The sequence below is a fragment of the Sceloporus occidentalis genome, unplaced genomic scaffold, assembly GCF_023333645.1.
Source record: "Sceloporus occidentalis isolate IW3139 unplaced genomic scaffold, rSceOcc1.0.p SCAF_2, whole genome shotgun sequence".
Classification (NCBI taxonomy): domain Eukaryota; kingdom Metazoa; phylum Chordata; class Lepidosauria; order Squamata; family Phrynosomatidae; genus Sceloporus; species Sceloporus occidentalis.
The window spans coordinates 19,526,017-19,545,139 of record NW_028316982.1 but is presented as its reverse complement, the minus strand read 5'-3'; the positions used below and the strand labels follow the sequence as shown (position 1 = coordinate 19,545,139).

Below are 19,123 nucleotides of genomic sequence, written 5' to 3'. Positions count from 1 at the left end.
GGAGGCGGAGGGAGGGAGGGCACCGTGCCAGGTCGCCCTCTCCACCATCCTCGGGGGACGAGGATGTCCCCGAGGGTAGGCCACAGCCAGGACCAGCTGCTGTGGCCCCTCCGCAGCCAGAGCAGGCTCCTCTGGCGGCAGGTAGGTCCCTAGGGTGAGAGGTGGGGGATGCCTGACTGCAGCCCCCACGACACTTGTGCCCTCCTCTGCCATGCCAGCATGGTAACTTGGGCCTTTTCTTCCTCTTTTGCAGGGCTTCATGTCCTTGCTGCTGTTGCCGCCGCCGAGGAGCCTGGCCCGAGCCGCCGCCTGCCAGGGGAGCCAGGGGACTTGGCCCTCGATGCCAGGACCCTGGATCGAGTCCTCCAAGCCCGGCAGCAAGGTAAGTGCAGAGGTGAACCCAGGGAAGGGAGCGGGGGCACCCAGAAACCCTGCCTGTGGGAGTGGGTGATGGGCTCCACAGGCTGACCCTAACCATCCTCTTTCTTTTCCCCCCACAGAGAACCGGACGGAGAGGAGGTTCTCTGCGCTGGAGGAGAAGGTGGACAAGCTGGCGGAGAGAGTCTCCTCCATGGAGGAGACTCTGCAAGAGATCCTCCGCCAGCTGCCCGCCCCACCGCCTCCTCCCCCTCCCTGAAGCAGCTTCCCTCCCCTGCCCCCTCTGCCATCCCCCTTCACCACCACCCTTCACCCTCCCCCTTCCCTTTGTAAATATTGTATATAGTCAAATTTTTTTATTGTTGTTATTAATAAAAAAGTTTATTTTTAAAAAAAATTTGTGTGGTTCATTATGCGCAACTGCGGCAGTGTGGCTGTGAGTGTGAATGTGACAGCTTAGGCGCAACTGTGCAGTCTAAAGCTAGGCAGGAGTGCTGGGAGGTAGCAATGTCCAAACTCTGTCCTTCCAGGCGTTTGGACTTCATCTCCCAGAATCCCAGACCACAGGGCAAGGTGGCTGGGGATTATGGGAGATGAAGTCCAAACACCTGGAAGGACAGAGTTTGGACATTGCTGGTTTGGGGACCAGTGAGCCAGGCCTGGTGGGAGGAGAGAACAGGAAGGGTAGACTAGAGTAGATAGGGCTGGGAGGGAACACATGCCCTGGGAGGCGAAATGATGTCTTCATGGGACATCATGGGACCTAGTGCCTTGTCAGTGCTCCCTGCCCCTTGATCCCAGGCCCCCTCTAGTTGCCCTTTGCCTTTGGGGGCGGGGTGTGGGCGGTGGGACTGCCACAGAGTGACTGAAGAGGCTGGAGGATGGCCCAGCAAGAGGCTGCTGAGACAACTCCACCTCCATGGCAACTCCCTGCTCCTCAGCTGGAAGGATTGCTCTTGCTGGGGGCTCCTGCTGCCCTACTCCTTCCTCCACGACCCTGGGGACAGCCCTGCCTCTTCCACCCTGCTCCCTACGTACCCTTCTGCGTCTCGGGCCACCCTGCCCTCCCCTCATGATCTCCAGCATTTGCCCCATCAGAACAGTCTGGGCTTCCAAGGTGGTGTTGAGTCGCCTCTGCTCCTGGTCTGACCTGTCTATTGATCTCTCCTGGTTCTGAACGGCCCTCTCTTGAACTTCCACTGCCCTCACTTGCACTTCTAGGTTCCTCTCTTGAAATCCCAGTGCCCTCACATTAACTTCTAGGTTCCTCTCTTGAACTCCCAGTGTCCTCTCTTGAAATCCTAGTGCCGTCTCTTGAAATCCCAGTGCCCTTTCCATGAGCTCCCTGCGGGACTGTCTGCCCCTCCTCACGGGCGGCCAAAAACGGGGCTTTTTTTTTCTTTTGCCGGCTGGCGGATGCGCAGCTGCGCAGCTGCAGCGCTAAGCAGTGGCGGCAGAAAGCCCATGGGCACATTTAAAGTGCCCAAGCCCCTTTAAAACTTTTTCCCCCCGCTCTGCCCAAGAACAATGGTGGTCTCCTGCCAGCTGGTGATCAGCTGGTGTTGGCATCCTTGTCCGCTTGCACTTTGCCAGTGTCACCAGCATCATAGATGCCTCCTCTCCTTTGGTCCCCGCGCTCTTGCTGAATCTGCAATGCACAGCCACAGCTGTCGCTGCTGCCACCGCTGTCCCCCTGCCATCCCCCATCACCTCCCTTGTACATATGTAAATATTTACAGTTTTAGCGGTTTTTTATTGTTAGGTGAAAATGGCACAGGAATGTGTGTAGGGGTGCACTTTAAAGTCCAAACTTTCCAAGCAGCGCATGCGTACATGTTGCTCTAGGGTTAGGGTTAGGGTTAGGGTTAGGGTTAGGGTTAGGAGTCTTAAAATGCGCTGCAGCTGTGCTGCAGCTTCCACACCTGCATGGCAGCGGACGCTGCAATTAAAGCCTGACTGCAAACTGCGCATGTTCCAAGACCCCAACTCATTATGCGACGCAGCAGACACGGAGCTTTTAAATGGGCAACTTAAATTAGCGGCGTAGCAATTCTGGTGTACCGGTGCAGCAGCTCTCATGGCTTCTTCCACTTCTCGATATATGTCAGCATTCAGGTAGGACTGCTCCAGTTTCTGCAAAATGTTTGGCTGGGACCATATAGCTATGAGGTCAGCCGTCTCAGTATGAGACCAAGACGTCCCCCTGCCTTTTTTCGGGGTGCTGGTGGATGGCTGAGCCATCCTGCCTGGTGGCAAAGGGGAGCCGCCGCACAGCTGTGCCAGGAGCAGCCGAACTGTGCCCGTTCCCAGGTGAAAATGGCGCAGGAATGTGTGTAGGGGGTCACTTTAAATTCCAAACTTTCCCTTATCACTTTCTACAACCAAAACATCCGCCGGCAAAACTTACAACTTCCCGCGATTCTAGCAACGCATGCGCACAAGTGGCTCTAGGGTTAGGGTTACGAGCCTTAAAATGCGCCGCAGCTGTGCCGCAGCTTCCACAGCTGCATGGCAGCGGACGCTGCAATTAAAGCCCGACTGCAAACCACGCATGTCCCGGACCCCGACCCATTATGCGACGCAGCTGACACGGAGCTTTTAAACGGGCAACTTATATTTGCGGCGTAGCAATTCGGGCGTACCGGTGCAGCAGCTTACATACGGAGCTGCGCACGTACGCCGCAAATCAAAAAGAAGCGGAAAAAAGCAGCACCTTTTTAATGCCGCTTCTTCCCGCTTGGGGCGTGTGGGGGGCGTGTTCATGGCGGCATTCAGGTAAGGGCCGTCTGAAGGCTCTACCTTCATGACGTCATGAATACACCCCTTTTTGCCCGTCTGTATCCCGCCTTTGCAACTACTATACTACTTCAGAGCCACACTTGGGTGTGGGAAACAATGGGGATTAAAACCAATTGGGAAACTAGAAACAAAACACTGTTTATGATACAAGTTGCAAACTCTTTCTGCATTATCATGTTGAAGCTAAACTAGACTAAAATGCCTATGCATAACTTACAACATCATGAAAAGAAAATTGGTGTAGCTACCAACAGAGTACCATTATTATAAACAGCACTTAAAAATGCAAATATAATCTATTCACATGAATGTTTCACGGGGAAGTATAGGTTTTCATAGATTGATGTTAATAACAGAGTCAGTGAATGACGCTTGAATATTTTTAACGTATCTGAAATTATTTTATTTACATGTTCAGCCAGTGTGCACATGTTTGGACATACAAAGAGGGTTGGAACAAATCACCTACTGTTTACACAGAAGGAGAGTGTGAGGAAGGGCAACAGAATCTGATCTTTTCTCCCCATTTTAAAATTCCTCCTGGAAGGCTCTCAGTTCTAACCAGGGAGAAACTGCTTTCCAAGCAATAAAGTACAACAAAGTAAGGAATTTGGGGGGGGGGGGGTTTAAAGAGACCAGATTCATTGCCTTTGGCCACATGTTCCTTTCCAAAGCTCAGAAACACTACTTTTTCAGACTATAGCTCCCAGAATGCCTAAGACAGCATTGCCATCTGGAGGATTCTAGAAGCTACAGTCAAAAAAAGGAAGCTTTCCAACTTTTGCTACTCTCTGGAGGAATAGCAAACATCAAAGTCTGCTATACAGGTGAATAGGTTAGACATGTACATAGCTCCTCTATAATAATAATAATAATAATATGTTTTATTTATAGACCGCTATTCCGCAATGATCATAGCGGTGTACAGTAAAAATCTTAATGCAATACAAATACAAGGTGACAAAGGAGGGAGAAGTCTCGTCCTTCAGGCAGTCCCTGATGTTGCTGGGTCTGCCTGATAACTCCCTCTGAGGCCGAGATGACAGTTGAGGAGGGAGGGGCCTCTTCCTTCAGACAGTCCCTGATGTTACTGGGTCTGCCTGATCGCTCCCTCTGAGGCCGAGATGACAGTTGAGGAGGGAGGGGCCTCTTCCTTCAGACAGTCCCTGATGTTACTGGGTCTGCCTGATCGCTCCCTCTGAGGCCGAGATGACAGTTGAGGAGGGAGGGGCCTCTTCCTTCAGACAGTCCCTGATGTTGCTGGGTCTGCCTGATGACTCCCTCTGAGGCCAAGATGACAGTTGAGGAGGGAGGGGCCTCTTCCTTCAGACAGTCCCTGATGTTACTGGGTCTGCCTGATAACTCCCTCTGAGGCCGAGATGACAGTTGAGGAGGGAGGGGCCTCTTCCTTCAGACAGTCCCTGATGTTACTGGGTCTGCCTGATGACTCCCTCTGAGGCCAAGATGACAGTTGAGGAGGGAGGGGCCTCTTCCTTCAGACAGTCCCTGATGTTGCTGGGTCTGCCTGGGTCTGTCTATCACATCTAGTTGGCTCTAATTCTTATCATGTTCCTTAAAGGGTATACAACTATAGTGTGACCATTCCTAAAGTCATAAGTCACTTCAGAAAAGTATATTTAGAATTTTTAAGAATATAACAAAAGCCTGGGGAATGCTGACAATTTCTGCTCCTGAGAGGAATGCCTCTACTGAACCTTCTAAAGCTTGCCTGTGAAAGTGGTAGGACTGGGAGTCATCCATTTGAGAGGTGATGGGTAAACAGATATAGCCATGTGAAAATAAAGATGTTCGTGTAATCCAGTTAGAAAAGCAGCTTTCCCCAGGATTTTCTACTGCATTTTTCTGAGATAATATTTGTGAATCAGTGGCTGCCACACAGGTGGCCTTGGAAAAGTTCCCATGGGGGCAGCCCTATACAGTAGGCAAGCTGTTTATTAATGTGAGTTTGAGCTTAGCAGAGCCTTTCCTAATGAGCAGCATGGGACTCTTTTTCTCTTGGCTCTTACACATTCACACATTACAGAATTAGTGGGGATACCATATGTACCCTGAAGCAGCTGAAAAGAATCCATGCCCTCCCTTCTTCCATGTGCATACTATGTGTACTTTACAATATGGACTAGTGGTGTTTTTATGCACATTTAGTGGGACAGTGTTAGAAACCTTTATGCACTTGGGAAACTTGACATGGCAGGGTTCCTGGCTGCACAGGAACCTCTCACACTATCTTTTTGGTTGAGTGCATTATGACGTATTAATTTTGTTTTAGAAAAACTCTGGTATTAATATATGCATGTGTTCTTTTAAATTACACTCCTGCAATGTTGATTTTAGTTAGATCTTGCAAAAAGATTCATACATTCAAGGTTAGAAAAGTAAACATTCACCACCTATTTATCCAATGATCAGAAGAACTTAATGCTTTAGCCTTGTATGAACAAGCATTTTATAGACATCAACTTCAAGAAAATATATTTTTGGAAATTTCATCAGCTTATATAAAAATATATGTCTACTCCTTGTTCATATTCTATGTACATCCTCTTCTCCCACCCTTCCTTTTTCTTAGCTCTGTCACTTTCCTTTTTTACTATTTTTGTTGTAATAATACTTTAAAAATTTAATTAAAAATAGAAGAGCCCTCATGGCTAGGGATGCTGGGGGCAGGGCTTGCACATATATGCTGGAATCCAGCCAGGTTGTCCCAGCTGCTGTAGAACCATTCAATCAAATGTGGAATAGTGAGTGGGTAAAATCTATGGATTCAATGGTTATACTCTAGTCAGGACAAGCAATAGCATTTAGGCCACAGTGTGTCCCTGGTCTACTATAACATTTTAGGCTGCATGTGACACTGAAGAATGACTGTATCAGGCTAATGTGTAATGTGTGAAGCATCCTTCAGTCTATAACTGTGAAGTGCTTTCAACCTCCACATGCTGATAATAAGTGTTAATAAGTGCTGCCTTGCAATATTTGGCATCTTCTCGTCTTTGAGTAGGCTGTCTAAGCTGTTTCTGCGACTTTTTACTATTTAAGAATGATGTAACTATCTTATGCAGCATTCCTCAAATTTATTCACAAAATAATGATCTAGACTAGTTTGAAGATTAAGATCTTTTTTGAAAAAGCTTTCAGAACCATCCCCTCCTATCATTCTGCAATTCAGACTTTGCCATGAAACAATTCCACAGCAAGTTTCTACCTTGTATCTGTTTAGAACTCAACATCTTATTTCTAAATTTTCATATACTGTATTATATTTCATAAATCTATTAATTCTGTACTATAGTTCCGTCTTGAGGCTGTGTCATATTACAACTTCTGGGTAATGATTTTTTTGAAAACACTGAGTCTATATTATGGCTTAGAAATGTTAGGTTTCTGGACTAAAACTTTTGGAATTCCCAAGCCAGCATTGGTCACTGACCACAATGGCTGGGTGATTCTGGGAATTATAGTCTAAAAAAGTAATGTTTTCAAGTTCTGGTCCATTTTGAGTTCCAGCCTGAGAGCATGTACTATGCATGGGGTTAAGTAGGAGATCATCCTTGCTATCCTTGGCCCGTTACAGATGGGCACCCTAGTACTGCTCGGCACATACTAGGGTTAGAAAGGGGTGTCCTTTCCAGACGCCCCTAACCCTAGTACGGCCAAGCGTGTACAAAATGGTGGCGCCCATTCTACATGGGCACCACCATTTTGACGTCGCGGACGCCTAGCGTCCGCACGTCGCACAGCAGAAATGACACCGCAAGTGCGCCATTGGTGACTTGCGGCACCATTTCCGCACTGCAAAAAGAAGCTGCATTTTGCAGTTTCTTTTTTGTTGCGCGGAGGAGTCGTGCGGTTTGGCTGCTGGGGCTCCTCTGCACAGCAAATGGCGGCGCCGGCAGACCACCCTTTTTGGGCAGTCTGTAAAGCGCCCTTGGTTACTATGCTTAACAAGCACTTGGGTTTTACTTTACACCACTGTAAAGGCCTTATTACCTCTCTCAGCCTCAATGGATGTTAATGGCAAGCCCTCCTCTGAAGAAACATGCCAAGAAAACCCTGATAGATTCACCTTAGGGTCACTATAAAGTCAAAAATGACTGGGAGGCACACAACAGCATACACTTCTGCTACCAGCATACACTGATCCAATGGAACTCACCATAGGGTGATATTTTCCAGCAGGAACTGTATACTAAGGGAGTAACATGATTTGCCACTTATTTTACATCGGCACTGCTGACTAGTAATGGGTGCAGTAGTTTAAACTGCTAGAGCCCATTATAGTTTAGTGCAATCAAGGATATGGCCCATAATAACATTAATGAATAACACTAGCTTTATATTACTATGATTATAAATTCATGCTCAAAATATATATGAAGGCCTGCATGATCTAGAATCAAACACTCAGCTGTGTTTTGTCTCAAATTTTGTCTCAAAGTGCAAATACATATTTGGACCCATACAGAAAGAAGGCTGATAAAAAAGTGTGAGGAACATTAGGAACACAGGTAGGGTATCTCCTCCAGACCTTTATCCTTGTTTCCACTTTTATTACAGCTTTTCCTTTTTAAAGAAAAGTAGTTGAGGTGATACTATACACACATATCTCCAAGTAACATCATATTCTGGCTCTGTTTCTGCAGTATCAGCATCCAGCATTTTTAATCACTTGTAGTATCTTAAAATGTTGAAGCTGTAACCTAGAAACCTGGGGTCTAGAGATTGGCCCTGGCTATATCATAACATCAAAGTCTGAGAGAGACAATTATTTTGCTGACCTTTTGATGGTGCTATGTTTCAAGTAGGCATGTTGTATACCAGGGGTTGGCAACCTGCGGCCCGCGGGCCGAATCCGGCCCGCCAAGACCTTCCTGCCGGCCCCTGCGCAGTCCTGCCGCCAATTGCCGCCGATTTCCCCCGTTTTCGCGCTGCTCCGGCCGCCATTTTGTTTCTCAAAATGGCGGCCGAAGTCTCGCGTGACCTCAGGATGGCAAAGGTCACGTGAGACTTCGGCCGCCATTTTGAAAAACAAAATGGCGGCGCCCATTAGGAGGCCAGGTGCAGCCCCTGGAGCACTCCAACAGGGCTCCAGGGGCTGCAGCAGGCCTGCATCGGGCTCCACCTTGCCCTCTGCCCTCCTCCTCCTTATGAATAGAAGAGCAGGGAAAGGAGGAGGAGGAAGAATGAGGAGCCAGCCGGCCAGCAAGAGCAAGAGCAAGAGCAAGCCAGAGAGAGGTTGGTTGCTTCTTTAGGGGAGGGGGGTTAGCCTTCTATTCTGAATTGCATTTTAGTAGTTTCCATGCTAGTAACTTGTTAGTATTATTATTATTTACTTGCCCTTGGTGGTCTCTTTGCAAAAACTACTCTCAGCTCCTTGTGCTTTTCTGGGTTGAGACAGTGGTGCATGCTTTCTCCCTTCTATTCTGAATTGCATTTTAGTAGTAACTTGTTAGTATTATTATTATTTACTTGTCCTTGGTGGTCTCTTTGCAAAAACTCCTTTCAGCTCCTTGTGCTTTTCTGGGTTGAGACAGTGGTGCATGCTTTCTCCCTTCTATTCTGAATTGCATTTTAGTAGTAACTTGTTAGTATTATTATTATTTACTTGTCCTTGGTGGTCTCTTTGCAAAAACTCCTTTCAGCTCCTTGTGCTTTTCTGGGTTGAGACAGTGGTGCATGCTTTCTCCCTTCTATTCTGAATTGCATTTTAGTAGTAACTTGTTAGTATTATTATTATTTACTTGTCCTTGGTGGTCTCTTTGCAAAAACTCCTTTCAGCTCCTTGTGCTTTTCTGGGTTGAGACAGTGGTGCATGCTTTCTCCCTTCTTTTCTGAATTGCATTTTAGTAGTTTCCATGCTAGTAACTGTTAGTGTTATTATTATTATCACTCTGGGGACGGAGCGTGAGGCCCCGCCCCTGGAGGGTGGAAGCTTCACCCCCAGCACGTGGCCCCACCCCCGGAGGGTGGAAACTCCACCCCACTGCTTCGCCCCCCCCCCCCCAGTTGTCTGAGGGACAGCAACCCGGCCCCCGGCTCAAAAAGGTTGCCTATCCCTGCTGTATACAGTGGGGCAAAAAAGTATTTAGTCAGCCAATTATGCAAGTTCTCCCACTTAAAAAGATGAGAGGGGCCTGTAACTGACATCATAGGTAGACCTCAACTATGAGAGACAAAATGAGAAAACAAATCCAGACAATCACTTTGCCTTGGTTTGGAAAGAATTTATTTGCAAATTATGGTGGAAAATAAGTATTTGGTCAATATCAAAAGTTCATCTCAATACTTTGTTACATATCCTTTGTTGGCCATGACAGAGGTCAAATGTTTCCTGTAAGTCTTCACAAGGTTGGCACATACTGTTGCTGGTATGTTGGCCCATTCCTCCATGCAGATCTCCTCTAGAGTAGTGATGTTTTGGGGCTGTTGCTGGGCAACACGGACTTTCAACTCTCTCTTAAGGTTTTCTATGGGGTTGAGATCTGGAGACTGGCTAGGCTACTCCAGGACCTTGAAAGGCTTCTTACGAAGCCACTCCTTTGTTGCCCGGATGGTGTGTTTGGGATCATTGTCATGCTGAAAGACCCAGCCACATTTCATCTTCAATGCCCTTGCTGATGGAAGGAGGTTTGCACCCAAAATCTCATGATACATGGCCCCATTCATATTTTCCTGTACACGGATCAGTCGTCCTGGTCCCTCTGCAGAGAAACAGCCCCAAAGCATGATGTTGCCACGCCCATGCTTCACAGTAGGTATGGTGTTCTTTGGATGCAACTCAGTATTCTGTCTCCTCCAAACATGACGAGTTGTGTTTCTACCAAACAGTTCTACTTTGGTTTCATCTGACCATATGACATTCTCCCAGTCCTCTTCTGGATCATCCAAATGCTCTCTAGCAAACTTCAGATGGGCCTGGACATGTACTGGCTTAAGCAGGGGGACACATCTGGCACTGCAGGATCTGAGTCTCTGGTGGTGTAGTGTGTTACTGATGGTAGCCTTTGTTATGTTGGTCCCAGCTCTCCACAGGTCATTCATTAGGTCCCCCCATGTGGTTCTGGGATTTTTGCTCACCGTTCTTGCGATCATTTTGACCCCACAGGGTGAGATCTTGCGTGGAGCCCCAGATCGAGGACGATTATCAGTGGTCTTGTATGTCTTCCATTTTCTAATTATTGTTCCTACAGTTGATTTCTTCACACCAAGCTGCTTGCCTATTGCAGATTCAGTCTTCCCAGCCTGGTGCAGGTCTACCATTTTGTTTCTGGTGTCCTTCGACAGCTCTTTGGTCTTCACCATAGTGGAGTTTGGAGTGTGACTGTTTGAGGTTGTGGACAGGTGTCTTTTATATTGATAAAGGGTTCAAACGGGTGCCATTAATACAGGTAATGAGTGGAGGACAGAGGAGCCTCTTAAAGAAGTTACAGGTCTGAGAGCCAGAAATCTTGTTTGTTTGTCGGTGACCAAATACTTATTTTCCACCATAATTTGCAAATAAATTCTTTCCAAATCAAGACAAAGTGACTGTCTGGATTTGTTTTCTCATTTTGTCTCTCATAGTTGAGGTCTACCTATAATGTCAATTACAGGCCTCTCTCATCTTTTTAAGTGGGAGAACTTGCACAATTGGTGGCTGACTAAATACTTTTTTGCCCCACTGTAGAAGCAGAGCCATTGCAACTAGACCTTCCTACATCATGCAAATTTGTGTTTTGAATCAGAATTATTGCCTCTATAATCTCAAACTTTTTCTTCTTTACCTGCACTCTCAACTTGCACAGAGTTCTGGTAAGCTAATTGTAAGAAGTCGGGCCAGTGAATTTTATTGTATGGAATCAAACACAGTGAAATGATATCTCCACTATCCTCCCATCCAACCCTTTTTTCTGTAGAGACATTTCCAATATCTATATATACATTCTTTTGTCTGGAATTATGATTGCAGAACCACCATTCTGAATGTCAGCAATGATGAAGGTATGGTTTGATGTTAAGCACTAACTAGTTGCCCCTGCAAAGGCATGACCAACTGAGAAAATATATCACTAACCTCATCTATTGCTTTCTTATAGCTCTAGGAGTAAGGGAAGATTAATCAGCATCAGAGGAAACAGATCAGGACAGGAAAATGCCAGAGGGAAGGCAAGCAGGTTAGAAATAAAATCAAAACTGTTAGCTCAGTGCTGTGGAGTGTAAAGGAATAAAAAACATCAACAAAACACCAAATACATATTCAAAAGAGATTAAGTGGAAATTCCTCCCTTGCCCTACACTAGTATAGAAATACAAAATGTCAAACACAAAATCAAACTGGGGAAAAACAGTATGTCTGTATGGTTGGTGTATGCCTTCATGAAATCTTTAATAAAAATAAGGGCTCTTAAAACTGGATTAAATCCTAAATCATGAAAGTCATATGCAGCAGCTACCTTGACCATCATACTAGATGAACTAAAAAAATGTTCTGGTGACATTTGACTTAACTGTTGCAATTTATCAGCAAACAAGCCACTGATGGAAAGCAGAGTTCTTTCTATGTTGCATAGACTGGCCTAGGATTTTCTGCCATTACCTTTTCCTGATACTTGTACGTATTTCATCCATCACTACCCTGCCTAGAAACTGAACCCATTAATGTGAACACGTACTCTTCTCTACTTATGCAGAGATGTCAGAACACCTTTATCTGCCCTCTCTCATCTTGGCAATATGCCTTAGTCTCAGGTGAAGGATTAATTTTGTGATTCTGGATTAATTGTGATTTAATCCTGAGCTCCATAAATCTATCTGAGGAAATGGATCAATATCCACAAAAGCTAATGATGAAATAAATACATAAGATCTAAAAGTGCTGCTAGATTCCTCCCCTCCTTTAGTTTTTATAAATTAGCCAAATTATACTAATTAGATTCATCCTAAATATCCTGGAGGCACCAGATCCTTTCTGATCTCAGAAGCTAATCATAGTCAGGTGTGATTAGTACTTGGAATGGAGAATGCCAGGTGCTATAGACTGTATTTCAGAGGAAGGCAATGTCAAACTACCTCTGAGTAGTCATTGACTAGGAAAACCTTTTGAAATGAATGGGAATGTCCTCAATTGGCAGGTTATTTGAAGGCACTTACTACTACAACTACCACTAAGTAGCTTCAGCAAGAAACTTAAGTCCCCAGTCACTGATAGAAACCATGTTTTCAGAAATTCCTATGCTGAAGTTCTTTACTGGCCAAGGATAACCCCAGCCCATAATTTCTCTAAAACTTTCATGTCATCTGCAGACTATTCCTGCATCCAAGTATGAATAAAGGGGTGGGGAAGGTGATTAAAAAGAGCAGGTGGCTCTTTTTACTTGATCCCAAGGTTATGGCAAGGTTGTCACCCAAAGAAAAACCCAGTTAGTTTCTGCTGGCAGTTTTCACAGAACACATTTAAGACTCACAGCAGGTCGGCTGGGTCGTGTCATGTCTTTGCTGTCCTCCTGTTTTATCTTAGCTGGCTCATGAGGGAGTATTGGTGATCCTTCAGGCTTGGCATTTCCTGTGCAAAGAGCAAGGCAGGCACAAGAGGGATTAAAGATTTTCCCATCCTCAGAGGTCACAACAAAAAGAAACATAAGACAAACAAGAAAAGCTCTATTTCAGATTAGCACATTATCTCTCCCTTCTGCTTCAAGATCTCAAAAGATGTGGGCACTACAACTTGTGAGAGGGAAGATGGGCCACTGGACCACAAAGCTTCTAACTCTTCCTGCAAAGGGCCCAGTGCTCCAGAGAAACAAAAACTGGGGAGATAAATGTTTCCTGATGACAGATACTGCCAGCAATACACAAGACACAACATTTTCAAAGCAGGAATAACACAGCCAACAGTTCAGGCAGAAAATGACTGTCACTTCTCAAAGATTCATAATTCCAGTGCAAGCGGCAGAGTTTTGCATTTTTCAGGAAGGGAGGGAGGCAGGAAGGAAGGAAGGAAGGAAGGAAGGAAGGTGCCTCACCTCTGGCTCGGTTGCGTTCACTGGAACCAGCTTGGGACCCAGGCTGTGAGCCTGCCTGTGAACTGGGCTGTGAACTGGGAGTGCTTGAACTAGAAGAGCTACCACTGCTCGTCCTCTGCAGGGGGTTTTCTATTATGGGATCTGTTCTTCGTAGGTCAGGGTTACTAGAAATGAGAAAGAAGGGCTTGTCACTTTCAGTGTGTCTTTCTGGAAGCTCCTTGGGGTGAGGGGAAAACCTCCTGGTTGTCACTATAGCTGGCAAGTCCTACCCTCACACATATTGAACTATTATTTTGCACATTTCCTTCCTCCAAAACTGCAGATCCTTCTTCAGGGGTTGTATAATATTTGACGAGGGGATTACATTCTTGACCTGACTTTATAAACATAACAATGGGCTTTCCTTATATGAAAACGTACAATTTTGGCAGTGGAAGGAGTGCTTGAAGCAATCCTAAACAAACAGCAAAGCTACAGCTCATTTCTTATCAGAACTTGTAAAAGTAATTTTTTAAAATTGTATCTCCCATAGTCCTCAAATCAGCATGATCTGTAGCTGGGGGATTCTGGGAGTTATGGTTCAAAAATAAACCTTTCCCAAGTTCTGCTTCATTTTTAAGGGGAAACCATGGCTTCTCTCTAAATGGATGAGTTGTGGTGAGCGTTAGCCTCATGTCCTCACCTGTCTTGCTTCTTTATAGAAGAAATTTGAAGCTTTTATTTCCAACAACTACAGTTTCCTGTTATGTCCCAACTTCGATCCTATTTGGTCACTAGCAGGATAATACATGGCCTTCCAGATGTTCTTCGATTATACCTGTCACAATTCTGGGTTGCTTTTCAATCTACAATGTGATTTTTCTTGGTGGGGGAAGAGTTCTAAGGGGGAAAGTGGTGCTAAACCTCTAAATTTGCACATGATTTTCTTCACTTGGGGACCATTTTCAGATGAAATATTATCAAAAATAGCCCATTTTTAAATGGAGACTATTGGGGACTTCAAGAGCTGCAAAACATGGGAGCCAGGAGGTGTATGTGCCCCGTGGACTACACTTTCCTCACCACTGTCTTAAACAAACCAGAGTTCTTTAAGTCAGAACATCACAGGGGAGCTTCCAGCTTTCTCTTTGTAGATGTGAAAGAGGAGAAGGGAGGCTAGAACTTCCAATGGACATCCTAAGAAAAAAGTGTGTTTTTGTGTCATGTCTGATTTAATTGGTTTAATTATCAAGATGTGTTGTCACTATGTTTGTGCTAAAATCTATAAAATAATTTGTTGAATACATTACTTCCTATGTAACACATAACAAGAAGTAATAAACCAAACAACAGTGATAGTTCTGTGCTTCCCTCAATCTACCTGTACCTTTGTTTATCTTTTTGCTAAACCTATATTCAAACTTACACAATTTCTTATGTATACAATGATGTGTTGTGATGAGAGAAGGAGGTGGGATGGGAGTGAGCTTGATTTCCAGTAACAAAAACACATGAGAAAAGGTGAAGTATCCCAGCACCTTGCAGTTAATTATTTTATGCTTCAAAACATTTATTACTCAGCATTATGACAATGGATTACATTGGCTGAGTTCCTATTCCCTGATGTTCATGGTTTTATATCTCAACTGTTTCAAGCTGCAAGTAGGCTGATACCTGACACCTCATTTGCCAGCAATGCAATACTTCTCCTTCCAGCTCCTTCCTGATGAGACATTGCTTTTGCACATATTACATTTTATGCCTTGGCAGCTGCATCAAAAGGTAACTGCTGTGTTTGGCTTGGGGTAACTGCAAGCCTACAGGCATTTCCAGATGGTCTGTTTTACATGTGTCAAAGGCACTGAATTGCAGGAGACTATTGTGACCTTCATTCTGATCTATGTCTAATCCAAGCAGATTATCTGGACCAAAAGAAGTGGCACAGTCTGATGAGCCACTATACCACCAGGAGCTTGTGTTTGTTGGTACCTTTTGCTTGATACTTCCTTTATCCCCCCCACCCCACTTCCACTTCATATTATGGATGTTGGGAAAAAGCTGCCTACCCCTAAAGAATCATAAACTTTTAGGGGTGGAAGGCTCAGTCAGTCGGTCAGCCACTATAAATCACATAAAAGTTTGATGATGATGATGATGATGATGATGATGATGATGATGATGATGATGATGATAGCAGGTTAGCAAATTCCCTACAGAATTTGCTAACACAATAGCATTCAGTGACTGCACAAATACTTTTTACAGCCTTAGTAAACAGCTGTTTTATATATAACATATAGACCATAATCTATCAGCAACCAAGATAACTTCCACAAAAGGCTGGCACCCTATTGAAATGCTGATGTTATCAAGTCATAAACGCCACCTTCCAAACATAACAGATGTCTCAAATGCACCAGCACTACATGGTGAGTTGTTTGGAAGGGCCTGCACAGCACAGTGTTGGACTTGAACCATAGAGAGCTGGTTTCAAAACAGGCAAAGCAGTGTTCTTGCCTGTCCTGCCCCACCCACCCACCCTGTTTCTGCAATGAAAGGGAGAATAAAGAACACGCCAGCAGCTCTTCTCTCTCTAGGAACCTCAGTTGCATGTTGCTGGGAGAAGAAAGTAGAGTGAAACAGAGATCAGATACTGCTGTGGTACAGGTGTTTTTCCCAGTTCCTCCATTCCACAATTGTTTGGTTCCAGCAGGCATTTAAAAGAATAGCTGGGCTCTGTGTCAGAGCAGCATGAAGAAAGAGTTGGTAAAGCTGCTGCTGCTGCTGTCTCACACACACACACACACACACAGCCTCCTTCTTCCACATCTGTGAAGGAGCAGGCAAAGTTAGGATGTGCAGATGCATGTGTTGGGCCAGGGGGTGGGGGAGGAGACACTGGCTCTGAAAAAGTGGGTGTGACATCTGCTTAAAAACAAAAACAAAACAAAACAAAAAAAACAGACCATGTCTCTTAAGGGTCATCTAAAAGAAAGGGATCTTTCCTATCACTTGCCATCTGATTCTTTGTTTTTGTAACTGGAGAGATCAGAGACTGGGTGCTCCACCAGTAAGCTGCTGCTTTCCTGCTGCACTATGTCCAATGACTAATTCCACCCCTACTTAACTCCTGCCTCATAACAGGGAAGCTGCCGTAGGAGGGATAGAAAAATGAGATGCTGCCCCCTGTAATGTCCCTTTCCCTAGGAATTTCTTGTACCCATCACCCAATTGCCGTCTTCCCTACTTATGCCTAGGATTTTGCAGGAAAGGATGAAATAAGGGGTAGCTAAATATAACATTTTAGATGTATGAACTATGCTATATACCATACAGTAAACTTCACAGACGGGATTCTCCCAACTTTTTCTTTGTATTGATGGACTGGGGACACTCATTTTTTCCACCTTGGTTAACATTACCTTGCTCTTATTGGCTGTGATCCTGGCCGAGGAACTAATGCATTCCCATTCCCGGGAGAGTTCTTCCGAGCTAATGCAGGAGAGATGGAAGTAGTTCGTTGAGGCACCTGCAAGAAAACAGAATCATGCAAGAAATTAAGGTAGTACTCTTGGGATTGAGTCTAAACCAGCAAACTGGGATGGTACCACAAGCTCTGGGTATATTTACCTGAGTGAAAATAGTTTCAAAATGAAAAATGTGATATATTTTTAAAAAAGCAATTACAAATTGCACTTAGCTATCCTTTCATACTTAAACTAGGGAAGATTTTGTTTTAAATGAGACGAGTTTATTCTCCTTGGCACTGAATCCAGATTTCTTCTTTACCATGTACTCCACAAAATTAAGTCTTTCCATGCTGTATATCAAGGTGGGGAACAACTAGAATGGTGACACCATCACATGATTGCAGAGAGCCACTCTGAACAGCACACTTCTGAAGAACATCCATAATGCTATTCTACCCAAAAACATGAAACAAGACCATGGCTACAAACACTGGAACTAAGAAAAGCTTGAAATTACAATCCTCATTTTTCTTTTGAATGAGTATGCATGCAGGAGCAGCCATGATGGGTCCCTTGCAAAAAGGGGACAAACATTTCCCTTTTAAAGCAGTAGCTTTTTTAACGGAGGTGAGCTGCTATCTAAGCTGGTACAAGTTTCTCTCTCCTTGAACAAAGAATAAAAAGAAGAGCAGGAATGCACAGCACACTGTAGAGGGGAAATATTGGTTTGTGTTGTGTGTGCGTGACAGAGATAGCGATAAACTGCTTGCCTTTACATGCGAACTTTGCTGGCTTCACAATAGCAACATGTGCAGAAGGAAGCTTTGCAAAAATTCACAACAGTTTCAAAGTATTATGTCTTCAGGTTGTGAGCAGCCCATGTTTTCCACAGCAAGTCCAAAATGGATCCAGCATGGGAAAGGTAAATAGTTGGTGCTGGAGCAGAGTTGCAATGATTCATTTATACTTTCCACCTTTCCATATTCAAGAAGGTGGAATGTGTTATTAAGTAGGATTCTGAGAGAAATAGATACATAACTTGCCTTCTTTTGTTCACAAGGGCTATCTCCTGATCCAGTACATTTAAATATCAGTAAAATATCAACAAACCGTGGGCTGAGTCTACAAGACCTGAGAAGCAAGGTAGAGGATTGGGGGGGGGGGGGGGGCTATGAGTTGAGGTCAACCCAAAGGCAGATAACAAATTATCAGTAAAATTATTTAAACATCTTGAATAGGCACCGTTTGATAAAACCTATTCCTTTTCTCAAGTATCAGTTAATGCCATCCCCTGTTGTAATGGAAGGCATTATAATGCCTCTTATGTGAAATGTATTTCTAGTGACTGCAGTAATAAAGGATTTGGTGTACTATCTATTCTTTTGCCATATAATATTCTGTCAGGATCCGATTGCTTCCCGACACCTTGAACAAATGTTTGCACTGCTCTAAGTTATGACCAACAACAACAGCAGCAGCAGCAAAATCATGGAACACAAGAAGCTGCTTTCTGCAAAGTCCAATTAGTAGCATACTCAGTATTGTTTACACCAGATGAGAGTATGGCCTTCCAGATATTGTTGGACTACTATTTGACTATGAACATAGCCAACAGTCAGTGAGGATGTGAACCTGTCCAGCAGGTTTTTGGCTATGGTTTTTATTCTCTGTGGTTTTATTGTGTTTTTAATTTTGGAATGTTTTTATGATGTTTATATACTGTTGTCCAAATTGTATAATGTTTTATATCCTTGTTGTAACCCGCTTTGATCTCCTTTGGAAAAGCGGGCTATAAATAAATAGTATTATTATTATTATTATTATCATCATCATCATTAACAGGAGCACAGTTGTCTATATTTGTCAACAGGGACTGGCACCAGCCTTCCAAGTTTGCAGACCTAAATTTTCTTCTAGTTCTATGTAAAGAGATCAAGAATCTGGAATAAAAAGCATGTGATCCCTCTTTCTGAACTACAACTAAAATGTGATTAGTTTAGCAAGACAAAATATTGTGGGCACTCATGCACTTGAGTTTTATTTGCACAAATGAGTGCTTTTTATGAGTGGAGAATTAATGAGTTTGACTGCATTATTTAGAATCTCTTCATTTTGCTGGGCTGAAGTTTTTAATTATCCATACACATTTATATGGACATGTTATATAGTTCATATAACTTGTTATGGCTTGTAGCTCAGACAATAAATATATCGAAAATGGGCTAAATGACTGTGAAGATAATACAGTCCGCTCTTGCCTTACGCTGGGGATCCATTCTGGATCCCTTCACATATGGTAAATCGCATGTATACTCAAGCCCCATTGATTTGAATGGAGTGTGCTCCTGTGGCACAGCATGCGCCATGGGCATGCACCCTATTCATTGTATTAGGGCTTGCCATCAGTGTGACCTCAGGTCCACGTATGGTGAGCCTGTGTACAGCGCGGGCGCACTGTACTATTTTATGGCCAAA

The 19,123-nt window shown here is 44.3% G+C and overlaps 1 protein-coding gene across 8 annotated transcripts in view; it reads right to left on the bottom strand.

The window, feature by feature from the left end:
* Positions 1-19,123, bottom strand: part of TNIK (TRAF2 and NCK interacting kinase) — a 361,859-nt gene that overhangs the window by 41,523 nt on the left and 301,213 nt on the right. For all 8 annotated transcript variants that reach the window (XM_089508843.1, XM_089508847.1, XM_089508849.1 and 5 more), the window contains 3 exons: positions 16,601-16,707; positions 13,200-13,363; positions 12,642-12,739 (listed from right to left, as the gene is read on the bottom strand). In XM_089508843.1, the coding sequence (XP_089364969.1) occupies positions 12,642-12,739; positions 13,200-13,363; positions 16,601-16,707 (369 nt within the window). The remainder of the gene's footprint in view (positions 1-12,641; positions 12,740-13,199; positions 13,364-16,600; positions 16,708-19,123) is intronic.